The following is a 27,136-nucleotide window of genomic DNA, read 5'->3' as shown; positions in this document are numbered from 1 at the left end:
CCCCCCCCCCCCCCTTCCGTGGAGCTGAATTAGACTGTGGCATACAGTCCTTATCGTGCATTCGCATTCTTGTAAAAGAACGCGGGTCTTAAGGTGAAGAGGTGAGCCAGCCTATTAAAATGCATCTCGGCGTGATTTGGTTCACCTCATTATTTTGAACAGCCCATTACGGTGGTGCTCGTGGGTATTATAATGTGGCACAGTGTTGAATGTGTCACAGCCGGAAGGACTGCAGGCGGCTCCTCATTTACAGGGATTTCATCAAAACGGAGCAGAAGCACACACACAAACAAATAAACACGAATGTTCTGTCGCTACTCAAGTCAACAACCCACACTTTTGCATACGAAAACTTTAGAAACAGGAGGAAACACGTGCCTTGGTTTACAATGTTAAAATATGTGGGACGTATACTGTGTGCATGTGTGTGCGGGGATAAGTTGACTCAGTGATATTGTAATGTCTGTAAAGCTGTTTTCTCAGTACCCAAAATGAAAACATGTTGGGTTATTTAAAACCTCATATTGCAGAGTGTATTTCATTACAGCTCATAATGAGCTGGTAATATGCTTTTTGGATACGCTTGTTTTGTCAGCAGCGTTATTGCATCTCTGGTTGCATTGCATATATTGTCTCCATTGTTGTTTGGTTTGTGCGCCTTTTGTGTGCGTGTTTCCACCAGCATACTGTACAGACAAATTAGGCAGTATAATGAACACCATTATATTACATCATTCGAGACCAAATCCATCTAAATTTAACCCCTAATAAATATCCCCCCAAAGAAGGTTTTCAGATCAATTACTTTACTAAAAAAAAAAAAAACGCCAACCCTTATTCTTCTAACATATATAACATATACAGTACTAAATACTCTACAGGAACAATCAACAGTAGTAAAATGATCACTGATTCATTCACAAAACATTTTTTTTTTTATATTTGGAGCTTTTGGAACACTTAATTAGCATATTGTGTAAACCAGACCCCGCTGATGGTGTGTGATACTTTACATAAGAACCCACGGCAAACATTTAATCTACTCTATTTAATCTATTAAAACTACACAGACTACCAGCAGGTGCTTTTGATCAAATCCCCCCCCCGGACCAATTAGAACAGAAGCAGGAATCATTGGTGTGAAGAAGCCGGGCTGCACGGTACACCGTTTCACACGGGGTGCCGGTTTAAGATCTCCGTACGGTAAGAATTTCATGAATGAATACTTTCATTCCGCTGTTGCGCCATAACACCTGACGCCACTCTTCGGCAGGCGGCGGAATTCGTTTTTTACACGTCACTGCTTTATACTTTATACAGGCCATATTTTACCGATAACGATACCGACGGACAAACGCCGGCGTCGCAGCGTCGCTGGTTTTCAGGGGTCAATTTAGTGAATTAGCCTCGCTTTGCCCTTCCATCGCATTGTAGCTGGGTAATTTGTTTACTGCCGGTGAAGATTGAAAGACGGGTTTTATTTTACATAAGGCCAAAGGCGGATGGTCTCATGAATAGCTGTGTTGCCTATTGCACCCGCTGACGTGTTTTTGTGAGCGTGGCCTCAAGATCTAACGTGCGGCACTGAGTGGGAAAGGGTTTTAAATTGCATCCAACAACCCCACAGGATAAGGATTCGGTTGGTTTTGAACATGCACCAGTACCGGCACACTAGTACCGCATCATTTGTTCAGAATTGAATGGAAAACAGAACATTTTATATGTAAAGGAATGAAGGAAACCACACAAATCTGTTAGAATAACTCAAAATGACAGATGCAGTAAAAAAAAAAAAAAAAAAAGGGTTTTAGCAGATGATGACTCAAGACTATACTCAAGACTATACAGTCCTGACTGTTCCATCAGCTTAGGATCTTTATATCTAGCATAGGAAATCAAATGATTTGAATATATTGCTCCATCCGATGTTAATTTCACATTTAATCTAAACGATTGCTAAAGAGTATTTCTTTGCTTTTATAAATCGATTAAAATGTACACAATTACTCGCTTGTTTTGACACAGAGACCAAACCAAACTCCTTTCAGCTCTGCAGCACACGCTCTTTTAGCTCTTTTGTCATTTTTTTTTTCTTCTCGTTTTTTCTCTCATTAACGTCCATTCGGGCCGTAAAAAAAAAACACTACACTACCTGCCCAGCACCAAAAAGCTGCCACAGAAACCATAGTGAAGACATGATATACACACATAATGTACAAAACAGTCCCACGCCTTCGCTGTGGATGGATGGGCAGGTCAGTGCAGTCTGACCTTTGATGGTCATTTTCCCATGAACACAAATCTGTGTGTAAATATTGGTGCACGGAGCCTTCTGTCTGCTGGTCCACGCCAGCGTCTGAGAGCGCGCCGGTTCGTATTCTTCTGTAGTTGTGTATCGCCTGTGTATTTTTGGCCCATGTGCGTGCGTTTGTCGTTGTCTCTGCGTCCCCCAGTCGGAACAATTGGAAGGTGACAGCCCCATTAGAGCCGGGCCTCAGCAGTACAAAGGTGGAGTGCCGTTGTGAGTGACGCGGAGTCCGGCCTCTCGCTAAATAACTGTCAGCCTGCGTCCGTCCACTCTGACCCCCCTCTGGCAGCCTCCCTCTGAGCCACTCGAACTCCCCCCCCCCCCCCCCCCCCCCCCCCCGGACTCCCATTGGCAGCCTTGTGGGCTCCCGGGGCCAAGCGCGCCCCTCTTTTCAAGCCTGGCCTCTAACTGATTGGTTGGACCCCGCTAGCCTTCGGCACGCCAGAAGGGCTTTCAACTGGCCTCGGGGTGCTGCTGATTGGCCGGGCTGTCAGGGCCGCACGTCCCCCCCGCGGGGGGGTGGGGGGGGGAGGGGGGGGGGGAGAGCGTGGCGGCAGCCGCTTTGGTTTGAAGGATGCAATTTGACGATGGAGGTGGATGGAGAGCTAATGTGCAAGAGCAGCGGAAAGCTCCTCGGTGCCCCTTCCCCCCCCGTCAATACCTCTCTCCCTGTCTCACCCGTCTTCATATCGATGCTGCCGCCGTCAGCCATGTCTTCACTATCATTATCTCGGAATACCTGTGGTTTACCTATCCACCGGGTATCGGGAGGCCTCGCGTAGAGCAGGAGAACGGCGCTATTTAACAATTTGCAACTCTCCAGGGGGGGGTCTGCGGTGTGTTTGGGGGCGGGTAAGACGGGAGCGGCGGCCTTCTCCTATTCCCACCACAGAATTCCGGAACGCGGCTCTCTTATATCTGGGCCGTATTTGTTGTATTCTTCTCCCCTCGGTGGGAATCGGGGGAATCGACTGCGTCGTCAGTGCGGAGGGATTCAACAGCATCCTCGCCTTTTTCAGAGCATCATCTAAATTGCGCGGCTAATGCTGTAATTGGGTTCGCGGGGCACTTCTCAACTTCAATTAATATTTGTTCTCTTTCTAATCGCCCCTTCTTTTCCGATCCTACTCTTCCTTCGTCTGTCTGGTTAATGGTCTGAGGTGGAGGCGGTGACTCGAGAAAGCATCTAATCTATTTTTGAGCTGATACAGAAATGTGAAAAGCAACGGGACTTCTTTCTCTCCTCTGGGTAACGACGGATGACATACAGGAGAGAACGAGTTCAAGAGAGAGAGAGAGAGAGACTGGAGGAGAGAGAAAAGGTTTGCTGTCAAACTTTTTAGGGACAACCAACCTCCAGATGTCTTTGATTCACATGAGATTGGATGAAAAACATCTTTCGTCTAAAGACTTTAAATCTGTTTTTTTTATTTTAACGGAGAGCCAAACTTTCACTTGAAGGTTATTTATCGGAAATGCTGCCGGCATTCAGAATGCTTTCTGCTGTTCATTAAAAGATATATTTCCCGAAGATGCCGCTGCGTCCTCAGATCTCGCCTTTCAAGCTTCTCCCCTTCCTTTTCACACTCGCACAAACCGGATTGTCTTCTCCTCTTATGCATCACATTAAAACACCTCCGCTGTACGGGGGGAAAATAAAACATCCTCCCCAAAAGGTCTCGGCTTAGATTGTCTTGAGAAAGAGAGAGTCTTACCCGATTATCCTTAAATCCAAACCCACTCCACAGACGGATTGCCTCAGGAAACCTTGGCAACTCCAAGGATTCAATTCAATTGGCCGCGTTAGAAAGTGGAGAAGAATGGCGGAATAACCGTGTCAGTACCAGAGCGGACAAAGCGTCCCCCAGTGGCGGCTTTTGCTCGTTTGTATTGATGGAAGTCTCTATGTTTTCCTCCCACTGGGAGCACAGGGGGGGGGGGGAGAGACAGAGAGACACAGACGAACTGATATGGCAGCTCAAACAGCGAAATCATGGCAGAAATGATAATAATAAAAATAAATAAAAAATCCACATATTGCAGAGGCGCATCGGGGCCTGGTTCGTTTCCCATTCAGTTTCTGACCCATAATGCACCAGCGGCGCCCTGTGCGCCGAGGCCCGGGCTGTTCTTCATGGGTATCGGGGATAACCGTGTGCGACGCTGGCTGTCGGTGGCTCTCACATGAGATATATTCAACCTGAGCTCTCTGCAGCTCCTCGCTCTCACACTCACACTCACACACACACACACACACACACACACACACACACACGCAGACACACCTCCAATGTGACTATTTTTAAAACCATCCGCAGCGTTCCCTTCTCACGACGCTGCTAAATGACAGGTTTTACCCCTCTTCATCGCCACACTCGCTGCTGCGCTTATTGTATTTTGCAGGAGGGAAAGTTTGAAGGGTGGCAAGAAAAACAACCAAAAAAAAAAAGAAGTTGAGGTCGCACATTTTGTTTCCATTTTGTCAGCCCCGTCTCTCTTCCTTTCATCTTGTGCTCCTTCCTCCTCCTCCTCCTCCTCCTCCTCCTTCTCCTCCTTCTCAGGGGATGTTTGTGTGGATGGCCTATCAGATTATTTGAATTTCTGCGCCCTATCATCTTTGAGGAGTGACAAGCGCACAGCAGGAGGGATCAAAGCCAGGCAAAGCTGAAATTTAAGAGGAAGTTAAAAAGCACGTCGTTTTGCCATTTCCCTCATGCTGAACAAAGAGAAAACAGATACTGTACAACAGCAGGGCGAGATGGGACATTATCAAACAGCGCTGTTCAAAGACGCCTGTGGTAGCTTTCTGATGCACTGAGGCTTTTTTGATCATTTCAATGTGGCAAGTTCATCGATTTGGGGTGACTGGTGTAAGCAGCCGTCGCGGCGCTGCCACGAGTGCACGAGGTTCGTGTTGTCAGCAGCGGATATTCTAAAGCCAGCGGTGAGACGGAAGGCGGGGGGGGGGGGGGGGGGGGGGCTGCCTGATATGAATATGAACAGTAGCCTCCTCCAGCGCGATAGTGTCATTCCTTCCCCCCCCCCCCCCCCCCCCCCGTTTAAACCACTCACCGAGGTGCCACACCTGCTGCCGAATCTGCCACGGAGACACACGAAAAAAGAAATAAAAGCTTATTTTGGAAAGCGTTTTGAGGGAGCTTGCTGGCAACTCTCCAAGTCGCCAGGCAGCGGTTTACAAAGGCGCAGCAAGACAAATGGAAATGAAACGTATACGATTTCAATTAAGATAAATTCCCACTACTTAATTAAGGGAAATCGGAGTCCTTTGAGCGAATTAGCTCTGGTTATCTTCAAAAAAACGCCTTCGTGGGATGGACGAACCACCGCCGACGCAATACCTCAATCTCAACTTTAATTTCAATCTATATACTAAACAATAGAAATTCTGAATTATGCTTTCATCCCTATTTTTTTTTTATAGATGTCCTGTTATGTCTAACCTTCTCTTGTGCCAACGTGAACAGGAGGTTCAGTGTGGGAGACAAGAGTCTAAAAGCAGAGCGAGCCTGTGAGTAAATTCGGGCATCCAGTCAGTGATTTGTCTCCCATGAAGGAATCCAGATATTTGGCAAACGCCGCCTTAATTATGTTGACAACCATGACGGCAAAAGCCTCCGGAGGGGCTCAGTCTGTGCCCTGAGTGTTTGGCATCACCTCCTCCCACAATGCACCTCGGCACGGAAATCAACCATCAATTTAGCTTTAGTGCACATTAAGCGTCCCTCTGACTTACATAACTTACAAAGCTGCTGTGCAGTGGGCGTTTTCCATGTTTGGCCGGTGCCGCCACCCGGTAACATAAATAGCTGACATTATGCCGCATGCCTCGCTCAACTTACTCTGTTAAACACATATAACATTATTGCTTTTATAAAAACATATCAATATCGCAATAGGAATGAAGATCTCTTTAAACACATTAAATGTATTGTAACAAAAAGTGAATGTTATTGTGGCCGCAAGTTAGAAAGAAATAAAGAAGAGAAAACAATCATAGTCGTCCCCGAATATTTTAAAGCGAAGTAAATTGTATGTGTGTAACATCTTCACAATCTGCACAGCACACATCGGCCTCTGTACTTTTTGACCCTTTGCTCCGAGTAAGAAAAAACTCATCAAACAAACCATTTTAAGGGGGAAACGAAAAAAGGTCAGCAAGAGCATCTGAAGAGGGATCTTTCTCCCAGGACCGGCAGGCTGCAGTAGATGATTGCACAGAATCACAATAGGCAGTCAACAAAGTGACAGATAATGACCATATGGGAGAAAGATGGGCCAAAAAGGCTATAGCCCGCCCCGCGGCTCCTCCGCCATGTCACCTGCCAAGAGGACAGAGTTTAAACACAAGCGTGAATGACAGAGGAGGAACATGAGGGGGGGTACATTTAGAGCATCACCCGTTTCCTCCCAGATACACTGTATACATTTCATTTTCTAGTCCTACGCTTTCTCAGCTTAATGCTGAAGTTGCACTCACTAGAAAGAGTTTTTTTTTTTTTTTTTTAAACAAGGGAAATGGACTTCATTTTCGCCCTTTTGCCTCAACAGACAATTTGCTTTACTAATTTGCCTCCCGTTCGCACACAGCTACGCCTCCTAAAGCTTCAGACTCCACGCTTCCCCCTGAATCGTTTTCCATCCGCAGGAGTACGGTGCTGCACACGCTGGAGACAAAGCAAGCATTTACATTCAGGCGTTTGACCAAAGCCGCCCGGTCCACAGACTCAGTCCACACGAGCACGTGTGACATTTACAGCCGAGCACTCTTTCCTTCTCCCATGGCATTTATTTGATTGAAAAATAACCGGCGCTTATTGTCCTCTTGAGGATGGAGGGACCCGCCTGGTTGTGAAATGCTACTGTGCTGGATAGACCTGTGGTATTGAAGGATCCAGTCGTATACTGGTATCTGGCTCTTATGAGCGCGTGTAACCCCGTGGGGGGTGAAGTACGCTGAGCCCACAGAGAGCTATAAAGTAAAGAGAGAGAGAGAGAGAAAGGACTACAACACGGAGCAGAATCATTAAGCGCAGACAAGACATAAAAGAGGCCATCAAAGAGCGTAAACTACAGATTCCCATTATTGTGTGACATTAGCCCGTAGCACACAGTAACCCTTAATGATCCCACGGGTGCCCCGTAGCACACTGTCCTTTAATGACTTCCTGGTTGAATGGTTCTTGCTTCCCGGAAGCCCGATTCTGCCGGGGAGACGAGCACGACGAGCTCCTCTGCACGAGAGCCGGTTTGATGCGGTTTTCGCTCCTCGTGGATTCGAGGGATGAAAGGCGGAGCACCCTGAAAGAAACAGCAAATTATTCTCTGTTTTATGTGGGCATCAGATCGCGTGATCATACGGGGGGGGGATCAATTAATGAAAGATATGGACGGGCTGAAACTTCACACTGCGCTAATTAGGCAGCCAGCCACTGTGTTCAATAAATGGAAACGTTTCCTTTCCTCTGTTTGCCTTCCTCGCATCACCCCGAAAGGGTCTAACAGAGCGCTAATTCCTCATCTAACGTTCCCCCAGCGCCTCGTTGCTTTCCCCCCCCCGCGTCTCTCTCCTCTCACGCTGATAGCTTGTCCCACAGGATCCCAGTAGTTGTCAGTAATCAAGGAAATAACTCTCAGAGTTACAAATAGGTCACTTATCTGATGTCTGGTCTGATCTGACAGAGAGAGAGAGAGAGAGAGAGAGACAGCCAGTTAGTCCCTTTGCATGTGCCGTTGCATGATTATAGCCGTTCTGTCTTCCAGGATGTGTTGAACTGCGCTTGTGAAGAATAGCAACGCGTGGATGGAGAGGGGGATGGAGGGAGGGGGCGGAGGGCAGAAATCCCAGCTCTCATCATTAGCATTCCATTCAAGCGGCTCCATTGAGCAGTTGTCACTCATGGGATTCCCAGGGCCCCCCCGGAAGCCGTGTTTCTTCACTTATTCAATTTATTGATGTAAAGACTCTTCATTAAGAGACACCGGTAAATGTGACATCTGGTCTCAGGTGTCCCCCCACCCCCCCCGCCCCGATGTGGAATTTCAAGCAGGCGTTGAAAGGCGGAGGCCGCGCGGCGGGCGAGGGGCTCTTCTCTCCGAAGCTCCGGCGGGGAGACGGATCGCCGACGCCGACACGCAGAGGAAAAAAACCCGTCTCATGTTCCTCTCCCACATGACGGCGTTGTCAATTATTGAACCCAGCTGGTCCTTTTGATTCCTCGCCTGATCTCTTACCTGTCAAACACTTCACTTCACACGGATACGTGACTTCAAGCCGCCTCTTAGGCACCCGAGAAATACTCAGATGCAGAAATAGATGCAGGGTAATGGTTTTTATGTTTGTTTTTTTCGTTTTTTTTGCATGTCCCCACAACTCGACCCGATGGGGCCGAGGGCCTTAAGAAGCTCGTCTCCTTCGCCGACGACCCCGTCCCTCGTCACCGCCATGCACGATCCGCCTGCGCCGCGGCGCGTTTGCGAAAAAAACCGATGAGGGTGAATGATCAAATGAAGTTATTATGCACGCGTCATTTCATCCACCGCCGTGATTGGCAGACGGCGATGCGTCGTGAATAATAAATGCAATCAGTCTCACGGTATCATTGTCGCGCCCGCGGTGATCGCCGCGCGTGGCGGCAAGTCGACGAGCCCGAGCGCGCGGATTGATGCGGCGCGATGCGGCGCTGCACGATGCGTCACGTCCAAGTGTGGATCCCCCCTGTGTACGAAGTGAGCTCGGGGGGGGAAATGAAAGCTGCGAGTGCGACGCCCGTGGTAGGTGCGGGAGGAGAAAGGCGTTGGCGGAAATGAAGAGGCCGGGGTCTCCGTGTTCAAACAGAGAGATGTTTTATGCAGGAGCCGCCGTCACCGCTGAGCGGATGAAGTCATTCCATTTCCACGCATGATCTGCGGCGCGGCAGACGGGTAAATTGCAGCGGGGGGGGGGGGAAGAGGGAGATCGAGGCAGAAAAGGAGCCAAGCCTTCCCTTTCTCACTATTTGACTCTGGGATTATTACCTCTGACTTTTGTCATTTGTAACCAGCGTGAGGGTTCAGGCCCAATAAAAAAAAAAAAGACTCAATCTGAGTTTGGGGGGGGAAATGTGAAATGTAGATAAAGCACCAAAAGATAGCGAGACATGTCCAGCATCAATTAATACATAAAATCCATCAATTTGAATGGATTCAAAGTCATCGGCCATTATAATTTGATTAACTGATCCCTGTGAATCAAACGAAAAATATATATTTTGTTTGTAAGTAGGTTCTAATGTTGTTGTAATAGCATCACCATCTGGCCAAATGACACCATCTTCGATGTTCTTCGGCAATACACCTGCCTGGTGTTACACACACATACGTACAGAGGTTCTTTGCTTCATAGTTCAATGTCTCATGTCACGTGCTGTATTGTGTTGTGAGATAGTTGAATAATCGGAGCCCATTGGAAACGAAAAGCTTCAATCCCATCGCGTTTTGTCTCCTTTGGATGCTTTCAAGATGCTAAGCAAACGTATTGACATTTTTATTGCAGCAGCAGTAGAGGCGCTCACACTAGGACTTGTTCAAATTAAAATATGTCACTCTTTAAATGTCACATTTTGATTCGTGTGAGATCCATCAATGTGAGAAATAACAACTTGGGTGTTAAAGGTGTAGCGGGAACATTGCGACATCGAAGCGCCTGTCAGTCGCGGTGGAGAATAACAGAGCGCTTTACTCATGGCTTGACTCACCGGCACGCCAGTTATCCCTCTCCGAAATACCAGCATAACTGGCAGTAATGTCCTTTTGCACTTTCTGAAGGTCTGCCGAGACGCGGCCATGAAAGAAAGCTAAAAAACTCCGAACAGGTCAGACAAAATGATCCGACTTTCTCTGGCTTCACGTTGCTCAATTTTCTGTTTGTTTTTTTCTCGCTTCAGGCGTCCGGGTTCAAAGCGCGACCTCAAAAGAACGGCGGCAGTGGAGACGTTTTCATCCACGTTTCTATCCAACAGCCCTGTGTCTTCTCACGCTTCCCTCAAACTTTTTTAAGTTTTCTGAACATTCATGTCCCTTTGCTCTGATTCCCGTTGCAGCAAGAAAGCCGGGGTACTGTGTTAAGCCCGTTTCTCTGGTTCTTTTCCTCAGATCCGCTCGGATCAGGACAAGGCTGCTGGCATCCGCTACAGCATCACGGGAGCCGGCGCTGACCAGCCCCCGAGTGGCATCTACAACATAGACCCCATCAGCGGCAACATGTTCGTCACCCAGCCCCTGGACCGAGAGGAGAGGGCCTCCTTCCATGTAAGGAAAACGCGTCCGTCTCGCCTTCCCCCGCCCCCGCCCCCAGCTCCATACGTCCGTCTCGTTATATGCTGTGGATGTGACCCTCGCCCATCCCCTTCCCCCGTATACCTTTCATTCCAACGCTAATGTTGCCTGGAGGGGGGGGGCGGGGGGGAGGAAAAAAGTTGGTGAACACCAGCACCTCAAGGTTCTGATTGATGCCCGAGCCAGCGATGAAAGGACCCAGCGGCTCGGTGCAAAACACTCTCGCCGCTTCAGCTGGCGTTTATGTGGAGGCTTAACGGTAGAACAGAGGGAGAAGAGACAGAAAGCGAGGCGGAGTGCAGAGAAGCTGCTGCCTTTGTTCTCACCATCAGAGCTAATGAGCAGGTGCAGCGCCTCGTGTGTACGAACATGTCTGGAATGCTGATTGACAAACAATGTCTGTTTTTACCACGAGCAGGTCCCCCCCCCCCCCCCCCAACACACACACACACACACACACACACACACATCTCGTTCCAAGCTCATCTTTTGGCCCTTTGCAGCTGTTCTGTTCAAAGGTGCAGGCTAAAAACAGCTGTACGGTCAATACTGCATATGGCCAATAGTATGCCTAACACACACACACACACACACAGGAATCTGGAGGTTGGAGTTCATGCCTGGTCCCTTCTCGATGCTTGGGGTTGGACGGCTTCATGTATTGGTGAATTGCATATGCAGCCCCCACGAGACGTGTGTAAACGCCACGGGCCATCGGTTTTACAGACACGCGTTACAGCCTTCCGTTCATTTCCGAACCCCCGCTCGGGGTGGGGGGGGGGGGGCGCCAGTGTAAGGCTTCCGACACCTGAGTGCCCAACAGGATGATGGACAGATGGAGCTAATTCAAAGGCATGCCGCCATCCCAGGGGGAGGATGTAGAATAAAGGAGAGCGGATGTCTGCAAGCGCACACTCTGAGCAGTATGCACACATTATAAATGCCAACGCACACACGCCTAAACAAACACATGGCTCTAGATTGCCTTCTTGATTGGTTTGTCACGTACTTCTGTGTGTGTGTGTGTGTGTGTGTTCCATTTAGTTTTAGATGAGCCTCTGGTTATCTTACTTACTGCGTTCAGGGCTCTGGGTATTGCTGCGCGAGTGTTATTCGTCTCTCCGTACCTGCTCTTACACTCCACCAGCAAATTGGGATCAATAAAGCTGCCGGGTTATTGGTCCCCGGGAAAAGGACAGCCGCTCAGTAAACACTTCTTATTTGACGCCGCCTGTAGTGAGAACAGCGTGTTGGTTTTCAGGGCACTTCCGAGTCGAGTGCGGGGCTCCCGTTAAGACTCCCGTGGAACCCCCACGCGATGCGATGTATGATTGAGTGGACGCATCCACAGTTTGACACGGGGGAAATTTTCCACATTGCTCACTTGCTTTCAACTATACAAGAAGCCCCCCCTCTCCCCAGCGCCGCTGTGCTCCCGCCGGCCAAACTTTGCTTGTTAGTTTTGGGTTCAAGTGAAAAGAGAGAGGCGTGGTGAGAGGGGAGTAGAGGGGGGGGGGGGGGGGGGGGGTCAGCCTGAGCCTCTGTTTTTGACAAGTGTGTGTGTTTGAAACGGTTGCACCGATTCCAATCAGCTGACAGAGCTGTGGAGACTGTTTTCAGGTTGAGACGAAGTTGCTGAAAATCGTAATAATGTGATGACATCATTGCGGTCATTGCATTATGTTGGTCCATTCTGTAGACACAAGCCATTACACTTCTGTCCTACCTGGGACCTTATATACACACATATAGTGTTTAAAGTATAAAAAGATTTCGGTCTTGAACCTTTGCAAATCCCTTGACCAGCCCGTCATGAGCACACTTTATATGTAGCGCGTGTGGTGGTTACAGTTTACCATGCAGACAGGACGCAGTGCATGGCGGACTTATTGACTCGGTGCACAGAAAATCACACATTTATTTGCTCATGGATGCTGACGGGACCCTTTTTTAGAAACAAGCACCTCACTTTTATTAGCGGATGCCGCCATGTTAACATTGTGTGTTAAATGGAAAAATTGATTTCCAATTTTAAACTTCATCCAAAACCATGAATTTGAATGAATTGATAAAAAGGCTGGCTCCAGGATAAGGGTACCACGAGGCCAAATACAACTGCGTTGCTTCTCTGGTTGGTCCAGTCATGCTAAAGCTGCCCCCTGCAGAATACTGATGCAGGTACACACACACTCGCAGTCTGCTTGACACACACACTCCTCCAGGCCCTAAGATCACATTCCCAATTCCTCCATCGAACACACAAACACAGACACATATAAACAGACTCTGGTGCTCACACACGCACGCGCTGATATAGAGACACACACTCATGCATACAGACACACACTTTTAACCTAAAGTACTATTCTAGTATGAAAAAAAGATCTGTTATTTCAGACAACATGACACGCGCAAAACACACACACACACACACATGCACAAACACGGTTTACCAAACACAAAAAAACAATCATTATCACACATTCACACCAAATACGCGCTGAAGCAGTCACACATATCGCAGTCGCACATCCCTCAGCGCGCAGCTGAGGAAACAGATTGGGTTTGTTTGTTTGGCCCGGCTCTCTTTCTCCATCTTTGTTTGCCGTGCTCCAGCCAATAGAAAACGAGCATCCCGAGGACCATTAAGGGGCTAAAGAGGGCTGATTTCGATTGGCTTGCGTTCGTGTCCCGCTCGCGCCTATTCTGTCCGCTTCTCTTCAAGGGCCCCCCGCTCGCTGAGTGCAAACGCGGCTGTGAATGGCGGGGGGGGTCCGGGAGGCCCGGCGGCGGCGTTTGAGCGGGGCCGCGCGCTCGCCGAAGCATCTCTGACTGGCGGGCGCGAAAGCTTACGCGATATTAGCCCGGCGCGGCGGTTGCACGCAGGTGCTGCCACTCAATCTCTCATGTTTGTCCACACTGCACCCCTCCCAGCAACAGCAGATCCTCCTCGAACCGTGTTGACAAAATATCTCCGCTGCCAGTGTGTCGGCTTTCTCTCCCGAAAAAAAACGGGAGCCCCCTCTCGCTCTCGGCCGGCCCAGCTGTGATTGAGTGGCGTCTCGGCGGATGGGATACGTATTTTCCCCCAACCAATTGGGCGAGGCCAGTGCAAGTCAGAGGGAACAGTGGCGGTTTCGGGGGCCATTACGAAGCGCCGCGTTACGTTAGATATCATTAGTGGGGATTGGTGGGGAGTGGAGGGTGTGTAACAGCAGCGGCGGAGATTAAGACGTCCCACTGACGATGATGATTGCTTTTGTCAGTCCTCCCTGTTCAAGCACCCCCCCCCCCCCCCACCTCCCAACCCTCTCTGCCTCTTTGTGCTTTCATCTCTCATTTACTTGCACAAGGCTCCGTCGCTCTCTCCTTCCCATCTCATTCGGCCTTTTTTTTTCTCACTGCGACGCTCCCCCCCCCCCCCCCCCTCCCCTTTTCTCTCCCCCTCCTGCCACGCAGACAGTTGTCAAGGAACAGCTCATCAGTCGAGAGACATCCATCCAAAATGGCTGGCTTTGTCAAAACAAACGCGAGACATAAAGAAGCCGCTGCTTGAGCTCCAAACGGATCTCAGATATTTGCTCGGGCCTTCGGGCTGTGCCAACAAACAAAAAAAACAAACAAAAAAAGATGTCGTGTCTGGAGCATTTTGCGACTTTGTCCATTTCCGTGTGTGGTTGTGTTCGTGCCAAGACACCAACAGGATACCCGCGCCCCGTCGGCAAACACGAAAAGGAGCATTTGCCAATTAGATGAAGTTGCCAATTAATAGTAAAGTCGTAGTGTGTGTGTGTGTGTGTGTGTGCGCGCCTGGTTGGTTCCGGTCCAGACGGTCTGCTCACGCTCGCATATCAATCAAGCCAGCGGCCGGCTGTCAGTTGAGCTACGTTTGGAATATTTCTGCACGCTCATGCCCGGGGGTTGAACGATGCCGTCTTTCTTTGTGTTGGCAGCTGCGAGCCCACGCGGTCGACATGAACGGCAACCAGGTAGAGAATCCAATCGATCTGTACATCTACGTGATCGACATGAACGACAACAGGCCAGAGTTTCAGAACCAGGTGTACAACGGCTCTGTGGCCGAAGGGTCCAAACCAGGTAAGAGTGCCTGTTTATTCTCTCTCTCGCTCTCTCTTTCTCAGCCTCTCTCTCCCTTTTTCTCTCTCTCACTTGCTCCTCACAAACAGCAAGAAAAGAGGCTTCATGTACTTTTTACACAAACTGTGTGACATAGTATGCAACAGTATTGTTGCATACTAACTAAACACTAACTAAATGAAGGCGTGAACAGGAAGTGCTGCTTCATTTTATTACAGGAAGAGAACACGAGCTCAAGCTGCACTTTTTGTTCAGCTCTGGATGTCAAATGGAGTCATGATGGAAGCCATATAATGCCTAGGAATGCAAGCATGTGATCATCTACAATTCAAAATGTATAAAGGAGCAACTAAAGTGAAGAAAAAGCAGTAATCCAATTGAAGATGTGCTTTAGTGATTGTATTTGTTTAAGACACACGGATGCTTCATGGTCCCGTTTACGTCCTCTACTTCAGTAAGTTTTCAACAATCTGGACATCTTTCTTCTCCCGGGTCTTCAGGGGGCCTCCAGGGAACCTCAATGCTTCAATCTTACTTAAAATGCCCTTGACTAAAAACTTGTGACTCCTATGCCCAAACAACATTCTGAACGTGTGAATTCGCCGGCACCCGAGCGAGTTTTTTTCCGCGTTGGATCAGACGAGGGCGAGTTCGTGAGATATTTTGTGTCACAGCGTCTTGATGCCGGATGCATCATTATCAGATCCTGCAGAGCATGGAGACATGTAGACCTTTCGCTCGCAATCCGGAAACAGAGCTGCGGTCAGTTGCGGTGCCGAGAGCCGAGAGCAGAATGCACAAGCGGCCCCTCCGCGTCTCGCCTGGAGGAACTCTTGTTCTAACAATCAGACCCCGAGGACCCATGTTTGTCTTCACGGCGTTCAGATATTGTTCTGTTGCGCAATTTAATCTCAAGGGAATTTGTAAACAATATAGGAAAGCATGCTGTGCGTGCGTGCATGTGTGTGTGTGTGTTTGTGTGTGTTTATGGATGAGCAGATTTTGGATTGACTCTGTGTGTGTGTGTGTGTGTGTGTGTGTGTGTGTGTGTGTGTGTGTGTGTGTGTGTGTGTGTGTGTGTGTGTGTGTGTGTGTGTGTGTGTGTGTGTGTGTGTGTGTGTGTGTGTGTGTGTGTGTGTGTGTGCGTAAATGCTGGCTTCTCTTCAGTGGAGCGTGAGTCCATGTACCTAATTAGCAGGCAACCAGACCCTTCCAAAAGCAACTTTCTTCCCTTTTCACTCTGATAATCTCTGTTTAGTTTCAAACGACAGCCTGCGAGGACAAAACCCTTTTTTGAATTAGATTTTGTTTTGAACAGAATATAATGTGTGATACCAATTAAGAAGAAATATGTTACAGTGTGCACAGTATAAATGACTTGGCTTTTCCTAAGGTTATCGCAGCAAAGTAACATTTGTTTGCACAGTGCACCGTGTCAGGTGTTGAGAGATGTGCTCGGAGCTTCTTCTGCAAAGTCGTTGGTTTCTGAATTGATGAATTTTAATTAGTGTTGGCTGTGTTGGCTTAATTGCCTGTTTAGCTGAAGAAAACAAGGAGTGCAATTCATCTTCAGTGTTTGTTTAAGGAGACATTTTAAACTTTTCTCACCCTTTTAAGCCTTTAATATATCCTCCGCTAGTTAAATCGTTTATTCACTAATAATGAAGCCAGTTTCGGTGAAGTGCCGCACAGCTTTTTTTTATATACAGCAGCAGCAGCAGCAGCAGCAGCAGCAGCATAGACAGCTAACAGGGTACTTTTGTCTTTGCAATTTGACTTGCGATCGGATGCAGCAGATCAGGACTCAGTCACGTCCACATACGTGTGACCACCCACACACACACACGTCGTCACAATAAAAGTAGCCATGTTTTTTTGCCAGCCATTTTAATGGAGGTCAGTGACCTGAAGATTCAAAAATACGTCCAACAAAATTAATCAACCAATCATGCTTTTTTTAATAAGAATTTATAAGAAAAGTTTGCATTTCTAGTCATTAGTATAAACATCAACAAGCGCGTGTGCAACATTTTAATGGTGGTTCATTAACAATGTAGCTGGCCAAACACTTGTAATGGGAACACAGCATCACTCTCCCTCACCACGGCATCAGTTGACTCATTTGCCTTAATTCATTCAGTGGATAACACGTTTTCTTTTACATCAAATGCAGTTTTTAGTAACAAACATTGATTGATATTAGTTCTGACTTTACTTTTTTCAGTGCCCCTTTCTTAAATCCAATGGCAACCACACAAGAAACCTCTGATTAAATAAAAGAAATATGTGACCTGAAATGGAGAAGAATGTGAGGCCCTCCTGAAATAACACCTGCGTTTGCCTTCGGAGTGCCTCAGATTTTATTACTTTTTTTCTCTCACTTATTCACTATTTTGACCAACTGCAGCACCAGAGCTTCACAGATCCTTACATCAATCAATCAATCCGTGGACTCCAAAAACTCCCGTGGACATCCCCGAGGTGCTACCCCGGGTGACACCCCCTCGCTTCTCCTGCCTACGGGTGGTGTTTTGAAACCCATCACTGCGTCGCGGTTGACAGGTGCTGCTCGGGGCGCCGTACCCAGCGATGCTGCTGGAATATCTCAGTTCTCCGTCTCCCACCAGCAAACAGCGGGTTCAAACAGTGGTGAAACATCAAAAGGGTTTTTCTATCCATGACCGCATTACAATTCACAACAGTTACTGTCACAAACATGTACTGTGGCCGTGCACCGCATCCATAAATTGGGACACAGAAAAAGCAAAAGTTAAAAAAAAAAAAAATTTAAAAAAAAGATGACAGAAATGTGGGATGAAATTGTTAAATGTGTCATGGTTAAAAAAGAGCTATTTCCATAAAATGTATTTTACAGCAGTCTAAAACAGATGTGCACACTTTTCTCCCTTACTCCTTGACGCTGTAAAGGCAAAATCATCTGCATGTTAAGACGCTACAGTGTGTAAATACTTTAATTTTCAGAAAATGTATATGTTTAGAAATTAAATTACATAATTTAAGCAAAAGTTGTGAAGCTGTCCAAATCAATCCCAAAAAAATATTTTTATTTCATGTACTCATGGTTTGCAGCCAATCCTTCATTATCCCAACAGAAACGTTGTCCATGTTTCAGCAGAGCGGTGTGTATGTCAGTGTTTCATAGTTATTTTGATTATAGTTGTTGACTAAAAAGGTGTTTTCCCAAAATGCCAAGCAGAGGCGGAATATGTGTAAAGCCACAGCGGTATCACCTTCTGCATCTACAGACCCCGATATCAAAGGTTCTCCAAAGCATTACAACACATCTTCACATCTAGCGCCGCGTGAAAGCCATCAAAGAGGGGAGACCTACAGGGAGCCGCCCTTATCGCCGTCACCAGACGTGAAGTAGTGAGAGATCCGATCGAGCCGTCGGGATCCGTCTGAAACGGCTTCATTTGTTACTCTCTTCCTCCGGGCCCCTGCTCGGCACGGCGTGAACCTGTGACTGATGCGATTCGATTTGTGCAGGTAATCAAATATAACAAAACGTTGCGTGATTGAAACGAGCGATCTGAGCGCATTCGGCTCTCGTTAATAAGGAACGAATGGACTCAATATCGAAACAAGGATCATCCTCGATAGGTTGAAGTATCGTGAGAACCTAACAAGGGCTACACGGTGCACGCGTAAGTTGAAAAAAAAAAAAAAAGGAATACATTCAACGAATTTGCCCCTTCGAGGTCAAACCGATCGTGATATCTGTGAAATCGTGCAGACTGACGGCGTGGCGTGGCTGCCCCCCCCTCTCTCTCTCACTCACCTTAAGCTAACTTTTGCAGAGTCTCCCCCTCTCCGTCTTGCTTGTGGGGGACATTAGGGATCGACACAGGAGGAAGAAAAGGAGTGATGCAGGCGAGCCGAGCAATATTTCAATCGGCGTCGAGCCTGCATTTTGTGAGCAGGTGTGTTCCACTGCGCTCCTTATTGTGCGTCCAATCCAGAGAGCGCAACGGGGCCACATGAACAATTTGGGGGACATCATTTCATTTCATCATTGCTTTCAGCCTCAGTGCGAAAAACTTTGTGTCAGTTTACTTTTTTTTTTTTAATTGTTTTTCTAGTTTCCTTTTCGGCAGCGCACAGAATTCATTCAGTCAGTTTTTATCAATAGGCATGAGTTCTTTTCACCTCAACTCTAAACTTCACAGGCAATCCCACACGGTTCCATTGGAAAGCTGACAAAACATCAACAGGCCTTTTGTTGTGGTAGACACCCTCGATGGAACACTCCCGGTGAGACACGGTCACGTCCGGTAACGGCCGGCTTTGGCCAAGACATTGGCGTAGAAGTTTTTTAAAAGTCATTCCAACAAATTGGAGACTTTGGAGAGAGACAAAGGCTAAAAATGCATTGACATTCGATCTCAAGCCCCAAAACACTGGCTCCTACAATTCTCGTAACTAACCTTTAATCAAAGCCACGATAACTCTACTTGTAGTGGGACGCCGCCATGAGGAAATGCAAACACTGATTCAACCAGGAGCCTTTTAGGCCCCTTCGAGCTTTGGAAGTGTTCCAGCCCGCAATCAGCTGCCATTGTCCATGCAGAAAATGAGCAGTAACTGCCACCGGAACCCTTGACATGGTAAATAACTCCTCCCCCGTAGTCGCTCTAAACGGACTAGAGCCCTCAGCCAAGACGCCTGGTTTCCCTTCAAACTGGCTCCGGCTTCAGCCTCGTGCCTTTTCGTGATTTGAACGGTTTTAGCCATTACTCCCTTTTCCTCAAGATTCCCCAGGTTTCAACATTTTCTCTTTACCTTCCGTCCCTCTCGACCTCTACCTCGCCTCCTTGCTCCATATCCACTGTCTGGGGGGGGGGGGGGGGGGGCTCTTTTTACCCTCTGTCTTCGCCCCCACTGATGAGAGTTATTATCCTCTTACACCGTCCATCCCCTGCCCTCCTGGCCCCTCACTTCCCCTTTTACTTTGGCTTTTAGTGGCCTTTATAAACCCTAACCTCTATTCTCATCTTCCCTTTCTTTTTCCTCCTCTGCTTCGTATCCGTGTGCCTCTCGCTGTTACTGCCGTCGATCTCCATCTATCTTTCTCTCTCTCTCTCTCTCTCCCTCTTTTTCTTCCCTCCTCTCACTTCCCCCTAATTGGGAGGCAGATGTTGACTCTGGCTAACTAATGTTTCCGCAGCAGATAGACCTCACCGGAGAGCTCTAGTCACGTGAGCAAAATGGCCGACCGATTGTGCGCCTGCCACCGGTTACATTTTCGGCTCCAGCGATTTTGGGCGGAAAAGCAATTAGGATTTGGAATTAGTGTTCGAATTAAAGAGGAATTAAACAGGCTAAGAGATTAACCCTTTCAGGCACGGCCGACTGTCTTTGGGTGTAAAAGCGCACCATCGTCACATCAGCGATTCCACCTCATTAAAGTGAAAGGTAGCAGCAGTTGACAGGTGATGCAACATCACTTCCTCTCCCTCGCGACGTGGCTGGAAAAGTCTGATTATAGATATATCGATGCTTTCCTCGGTGGAATAGCCATAATTGTTTTTATTCTTCTTCCTTGGGAGTTTTTTCTTCTCCTTCCTGGAAAAAAATAAAAATAAAATCCGGCTTTGAAACTTAATGATGTTCAGTCTACAACCATCCCCCCCCCCCCCCCACACACACACACACACACACAGGCTGTCACAGGACTGATGGTGCCATCTAGACCCAATTAGAGTGGGGGCACCTGTAGCTGCTCGAACCCAGAAGGGACACCAGTCCAGCAGCTCTCCTGGCTCGACGGAGACGCTCCATTTATGAGGCAAAGCTTACGTCTGCTGCACTCTCAAATGTTCTTTTTTTTTTTGTGCGTGCTCAACATGGCGCCCACCACCCACCGGAGTGCTCATGCATTAGCCACTGAGGCGCTTTTTCTCGCTCACCTACATGAAAAAACAGTGGCATGATTTCCGCATTTTTATCAAAACTGTTGTGGGCGTTATAATTACACCTCCCTTTTCTTCTTTAATACTCCAGCAGCTCCTATGTCCTTGTCTCCCTCCTCTCGGGTTTCCTCTACTTACACTGTCTTCTCCTTTAAACATGTTAGTGCCCTAGCCGTCTCTTCTCTCTGGTGTCCCCCTTCCAGCCAGCTGACAGAATTTTTTTTTTGGCTGCAGCAGCAGCAGCAGCAGCCTGTAAATAGCTGCCTGATGGAAAGTGACATTTTCACAGAACCCTTTGAGAGAGGCGAGGTGATCTCGCCTCTTTCCAGCACAAAGTGCCCCTAATTGCCTGGTCGCATTTGTGAGCTCAGCTGACAAACTCGCGGCAAATCAATAATTCTGCTCGGAGGAAGATGTGGGGACACGGGGCGCGTCACTCTGATGCGTGCTGTTGAGACACACACACACACACACACACACGCACGCACATACATATAGATGAACACATATACCTAAACCCAAAAATTCACACTCTTTACCAATGCACGCTCTCTCCCACACGCACACACACACACACTCCGCCTTGCCACTGCGGTGCTGTCTGCCCTGCGTGGCAGTGTTCATTCGTGATTCTAAGACAAATAGGGAGAGAGCATCGGAGCATTAAAGGGCAGCCGCGGTGCAGCTGAAGGCTGAAATAATGGATGGCGGAAATTGCTGAAGACCCAGCGCTGCTCATTACTAAATGGACTCTGCAGAGGTGGAAACTTTCTATTCAGACGATTGGAAGCGGGGTCTCTTTTCGCAGCTTTTGTTTGTGTTGTTGTTGCTGCGCTCCGAGAGACGCTAAAATATGCTCGCCAAAGAACGGAGAACGTTACCGCAATTAGCAGAGTCTGATTGACTCGAGTTTTCTCTGAGCCCTCGTCTTTGAATAATTTTTCAATGAATCAGCAGCAGTGGGAGACCTTCGTTGCGCCGCACACACTTACTCAAATCTGTGGGAGCAAAAGGACCTTGTAAAGCAAACCGTTGTATCTTAATGAACGGCGCAACATGTTTTTCTTTTGTCTTGCTTTCGACCCGACTGAACCCTCCCTCTCGCATCCGCTTTTCACATCATTCCACCCGAGTCGCCCACCGGCTGACGAAACTCTCTCTCTCTCTCTCTCTCTCTCTCTCCGCAGGCTCGTCGGTGATGCGGGTGACGGCCACCGACTCGGACGACTCCACCACGGCCAACGGCATGGTGCGCTACCGCATCCTGTCCCAGACGCCCCACAGCCCCATCCCCAACATGTTCACCATCAACAGCGAGACCGGAGACATAGTGACGGTGGCCGCCGGCCTGGACAGGGAGGTCAGTGTGCCGGTGCCCCCCCCGCGCGCGCGTCGCACTCGCGCCCCATGCTCCATGCTCCATGCTCCATGCTCCATGCTCCATGCTCCATGCAAGCCAGTGACGTGATGCTGTGTTATTGTTCTCTTGGCCTTCAACGGTCAGGATGATCCATTCAGGGGTTAAAAGTAGAGAGGCGAGCGGAGCAGAGCAGATTTGGGCGGGGAGAGGCAAGCTGTTCCCCCTCTTTCCGCTCTTTAGACAAAGCAAAGTTTGTATTCGTCCTGGATCACACTTCAGATTGGCGTCAATCTTCCATTTGGTAAGAAAGGAAATAAGCAAACTATTTCTTATCCCCCCCCCCCCCCCCCCTCAAAGGTAGCCGGATGCGCATAGTCACTCTATTTTGGACTAACGTGATTTACGGTGGGAGCAAGCTACCGAGCTGCTCCCTAATGTGCTAAAGAAAGAATCATGTTCTTTCACACAGCATTTTTGCAGGGACAAAATCCCATTTGTTCATCTCACACACACACAAACAAACACATACATACACATCCATGTAAAAGCTTCTCTTGTCTCACTGTGTAACATTACACAAATATGTTTATATATTTACCAAATACAGCGAAAGGTTGAAATTCATATGCCGCTATCACGAAGATAATCTCGTCCTCATAATTTAGTCAGCATATTTGACTACCGACATTAAAGCAGCGATGAGTGTGTCTCATAACGTTCATATTCTGGTCCTGCTCGACACTTAACCCGGCCAGGCAACACTTTTTAAATTCAAACTGCACTTGACAAACAGCATGGCGGAGCCTATTCTGGAGAATGATTACAGTTAGAAATCTCAAGAACACAACCAGATTTTGATAACAGAAGAGTAAAACACTGTAAATCAGTGCCTGTTCTTTATTCAACTGTTTCACAGAGCAGTGCATTTTGTGGGACAAAGTGAATGAGTCAAGTGAGTGGGCGCCAGCTCTGTGTCCCTGTTCCCAGCTCGGTTCTGGCGGCGGCGGCAGCAGCAGCAGCTGATGTGAGCGAGAGAAAGCTCATTAATCTGGACACATCAAGCCGGGCTCATTCCCACCTGCCTCTGATCCTCCCACTAAAAACTGGGACACACCTGGGAGTTCACCCACCTGCTGTCAAGGTCATCAATGCAAACACACAAACGTGCTCAGGCACATGGGCACGTGCTCACTTCCACTTTACTCCAATGCGGTTCTGTGTGTTGGTGAGTGAGGGGTAGCAGCAGACAGGTTGAATTAAATCAAAGGGGCCGCGGTGGATCCATGCAGCTATGCTGAAAATAGGTATGTGCATGTGCTCATTGTATGGACAATAAAACGTATAAACCACATCTTTCCTCCTGTGTACCGCTCTTACACTTTAGTCTATCCTTGTCTACCATGCCTGTGTCTAATTACAATATTCATGTGCTAATTAAGGGGTGAGGCAGGTTCTCTCGTGTTGAGAAGACTAGGGGGTACATGGAGGTTAGCCTGGTATCACTTACCCCTGACACCGCTGAATACCAATTATTCTCCATCAATCCCTGCACCCAACCTCTCTCCTCCCCTGACCTCACATGCTCCAACTGTGTTCCTGACCACAGGCTAACAAGCCGGGCTCCGGCAACTAAATGCGTGTTTGACTCTAAAGAACAACATGGCTATTGACAATAAATATATATATATTTTTAATCGTATTATTAATTTATTTGATTTGGCATTCGTGCGTCGATTATATGCAGATGTTGATACAACTCTATCCCTCTATTTAATCACACTAAATAGGTACGTTAGGATGTTTCTTTGCTTCCAGAAATCTTCTCCATCTTCGACCTCTTTACAGAATAGGTGAATAACCCTGGCATACAGTATAGATGCTGTACCAAAAATAGCCTGCGAGGAGAATATATTTTGAATGAAGTAGGAGGCCGGTGCAGCAGGTAGCAGAGCGGGAGATGCCCGGGTGCCACAGCTGGCTTGGATGTGCCCTCGCTGCACATGGCTGCTGTTCCACTGGCAGGCAGCGTTGTTGTCTTTCATTACCCCAGGCTGTCTCAATCTCTCATGAGCCCTGGATTGGAACGGCCTGGCGTGTGGGGTGCTGGGGCTCGGCGCCAGGCCGTCCACCGGGTCGATGCCAGCACTCGGTTGGACTATCACGCTGATGATTAGGACATTGCCTGGACTGCTTCAAGGACATGTGTGCCCACAGCCTGGCTCCATTAGGGTCTGTAGAGCCCGACTGGATATAAGCGGTAGGCAGGCACGTTTTAATGGGTCGGGATTTTATTGTCTCATAGACCCTGCGTTATGAGTTTATGGGCATTGCCTTGCACCAAAACCTCAGGAGCCAGACAGTAAAGCCATGGGAGAATTGTGAGAGCGGTTGCTAAATGGAGAATATGGAAGTCAATGTCGACTGCTTGTTGCCCATATTCAATCAAGAAAAGATCCATTCAATATCCACCTTGTTATGTTCACTGAGGAAATATTGAATCGGACCTTCATTTTGTCTTTGGAAAAGCTTAACAGTTGGGCTTATGCCCTCGTTTCTCCACCATCTCTTGTATGCTTTTCTATTTTAATCTTGGTCAGGTATTCAAAAGCTCTCAGATAAATATTCACTACCAGCGCAACATTTTTTTTTAGGTCCATTTCTCGGTTTGTTCTTTTCCCGTGGATAATCCCTAGATGACTTCTTGACAACAGCCTATTCTTTAAAGGGCTTTGTCAAATCTGTTTACAATAGAATTCCCCTAATATGTCCCCCCCCCCCCCCCACTGTTGGGCTCCATAAAGACCCTTTGGGAGGGTGATCCGAGAGAGGAAATACAAAAGGAACTATGGTCAAATAACTTCCATTGTATCAGCACAAGACAGCCCAAAAGGCCGTCTGTCCACAACAGCATTACCACATCTCAAATCCATTTCGGAAACTGCACTAGACAGACCTTTCAGCACCATTTCAAATATTATCAGAGAAGAAGTTACGCCAAAACTGTTCATTGGTTTATTCAGGATCTCTCCCATGTATTCTCTTTCTGCATGTAGACAGAAAAGCTCCCAGACTGACATATCTTCTCTGTATGCTGAACTATAATGGATGTACTGTCATCAAATATTGTATAGTTATGCTCCCCTGAAGGTGAACGCTATTGACTTTGGTGACCCGCTGACATTACCGCTAGCAGTTCAGATTCTTTACTTATGCTGTGAAATATCACTCAATTTAAAGTACCGGGAAATATTTGCTATATCCCCGGATAATACCCTTATTGTGGCACCACCATGAACTTGACATTTGTGTTTTTCAGTGAAATGTCTTGGCATTGCCCTGAATTGCTCAATAACTTTTATTGATCCACTCACAGGTCTCTAACAATGCAATCAGCCTTTAAATTTCATTTTACTTTAGTACATCAGCCCTTTGTGTTCAGTGCTAATTGGCACACATTGGCAAAATGTTGACACAACAGAAGCCTGCATATTTTTGGCCATAACATTGTCAACGACTACGTGTAACAGAAACTGAATCCAAATCAGCTGAAATGCAGTTGCCTGCCATCAAATTGAGTGCATTTAATAGAATCAAACTGCACTGAACTAGTCGTGGTCATTGACGCTGTGGGTAACCGAGGGAGAGGAAGAATGTAGTCAGAAGAAGGAAAGGAGCTGTTTGTGCCACGAGCCAAATGGGCCATTTGAGACAAATTGTGAGGGACAAGCTAATGACTGGGGCCGCTCGGAGCCCCGGCAGGCAACCCACCAACGACACGCGTAAGAGCAAGTCTCTTAGTGTCTGAGTGGTCCTTTAGGGGAAACGCACACTCGGCTCAGGTATAATTAATTCACCACCGTACATGTTTCATCAAAAAACACCCCTCTCCATTGTGTTGTTTCGACACCGTCTTACAAGTTCGGTCCCATTATTTCCCCCACTTTGTTCTTCTCACCAAAGAACAAGGCCACTGTTTCTCCACTGGTCCTGTCTGCTGCTTGGCGCGACTCATTGGGGAGTTAACATTGATAGCCTGAAGCCATTTTCCTTTCCTCCGTCTCCTGGTTGGTAAATTCCCTCATTTGGTCTCAGATTGGGTTTTTATTGTTGGTGAAGTTCTGTGTACATGTCTTACTGTGGTCTCTCACAGCCTCCACAGTTTAAGTCTGTGAGGCTCAGGGCCTGTGGGGGCAGTCGGTGCTGTTGGTCCCTGACACAAAGGGGCTTTATTTCCTGCCAGCGCTGGACTCTGATCAAACAGAGATTTTCTGCTCAGCACTTCTGTAGGACTCATTAGCGAGGCCTTTATTGGCTTGTTCGGGCAGATACTTTTGGACAGCAGCTCGGTGCGCGTGTGCTCGTGCATGTGGTTCGCCCGGCGTAAGAGTGTCCCACCTGTTCCCACTCACTGGAGCGTCAGCGGATGTGTATGCGTGCACTAGAAGGGCCATAAATTCACTCTGCTCTCAGATGAGTGATATAACCCTGCAGGAGAGCTCGGCGGCAGCCAAGGTCTCAAACTGTGCGAGCGCTCCACCTGCTGGCTCAGGCTCCACTTCTCTTCCTCTGCTCACCTGACCAAAGACAAAGGCGCCCATCCGAGCTCCAGCCTATTAGCCTTCCACGGCCATCTGGTGCGTTCGCTAGATTGATGTCCGTGACAGGATCTTAACGAGTCTGCTGAGACTCACATTCATCGGAGGCTCCATTTACGGATGCGCTCTACGAAGGGAGATGGTATTGATATTTCATTACGAGTCTAATAAAGGGCAGCCAGTATTGAGTTTTCATTAATAGGGCTGGTTTGGTGCAGATTAACATGTCTGCGCTGCTCATTATGACTCGGAGAGATGCTAAATGACTCCGACTGGGTGTTTTAACCGGCCTCAATGGTTTGACTGATCTAGCAATCAACTGCATCCGTCACGAGTGAGAAAACGGTGAGAGCTAGAAAGTAGATAAGGAGATACACAGACTGACAGAGAGGCAGACGGATAGAGAACAGACAGTCTGAGAACACCGAGCAACCGAGATGGAATCAAAAAGATAGCAAAAGGGATCAAAAGAGACACAGTACGTGAGTTAACAAAGAGAACCGAATAA

At 47.9% G+C, this 27,136-nt stretch overlaps 1 protein-coding gene across 3 annotated transcripts in view; it reads left to right on the top strand.

The window, feature by feature from the left end:
- The window catches only part of cdh4 (cadherin 4, type 1, R-cadherin (retinal)), a 144,229-nt gene that overhangs the window by 99,530 nt on the left and 17,563 nt on the right, over positions 1 to 27,136 (top strand). For all 3 annotated transcript variants that reach the window (XM_037489826.2, XM_037489824.2, XM_062563820.1), the window contains 3 exons: positions 10,460 to 10,615; positions 14,596 to 14,740; positions 21,861 to 22,033. In XM_037489826.2, the coding sequence (XP_037345723.2) occupies positions 10,460 to 10,615; positions 14,596 to 14,740; positions 21,861 to 22,033 (474 nt within the window). The remainder of the gene's footprint in view (positions 1 to 10,459; positions 10,616 to 14,595; positions 14,741 to 21,860; positions 22,034 to 27,136) is intronic.

The sequence above is a fragment of the Pungitius pungitius genome, chromosome 8 (genome assembly GCF_949316345.1).
Source record: "Pungitius pungitius chromosome 8, fPunPun2.1, whole genome shotgun sequence".
NCBI lineage: Eukaryota > Metazoa > Chordata > Actinopteri > Perciformes > Gasterosteidae > Pungitius > Pungitius pungitius.
The sequence above is the reverse complement of the archived record's forward strand: the minus strand, read 5'-3'. Positions and strand labels throughout refer to the sequence as shown.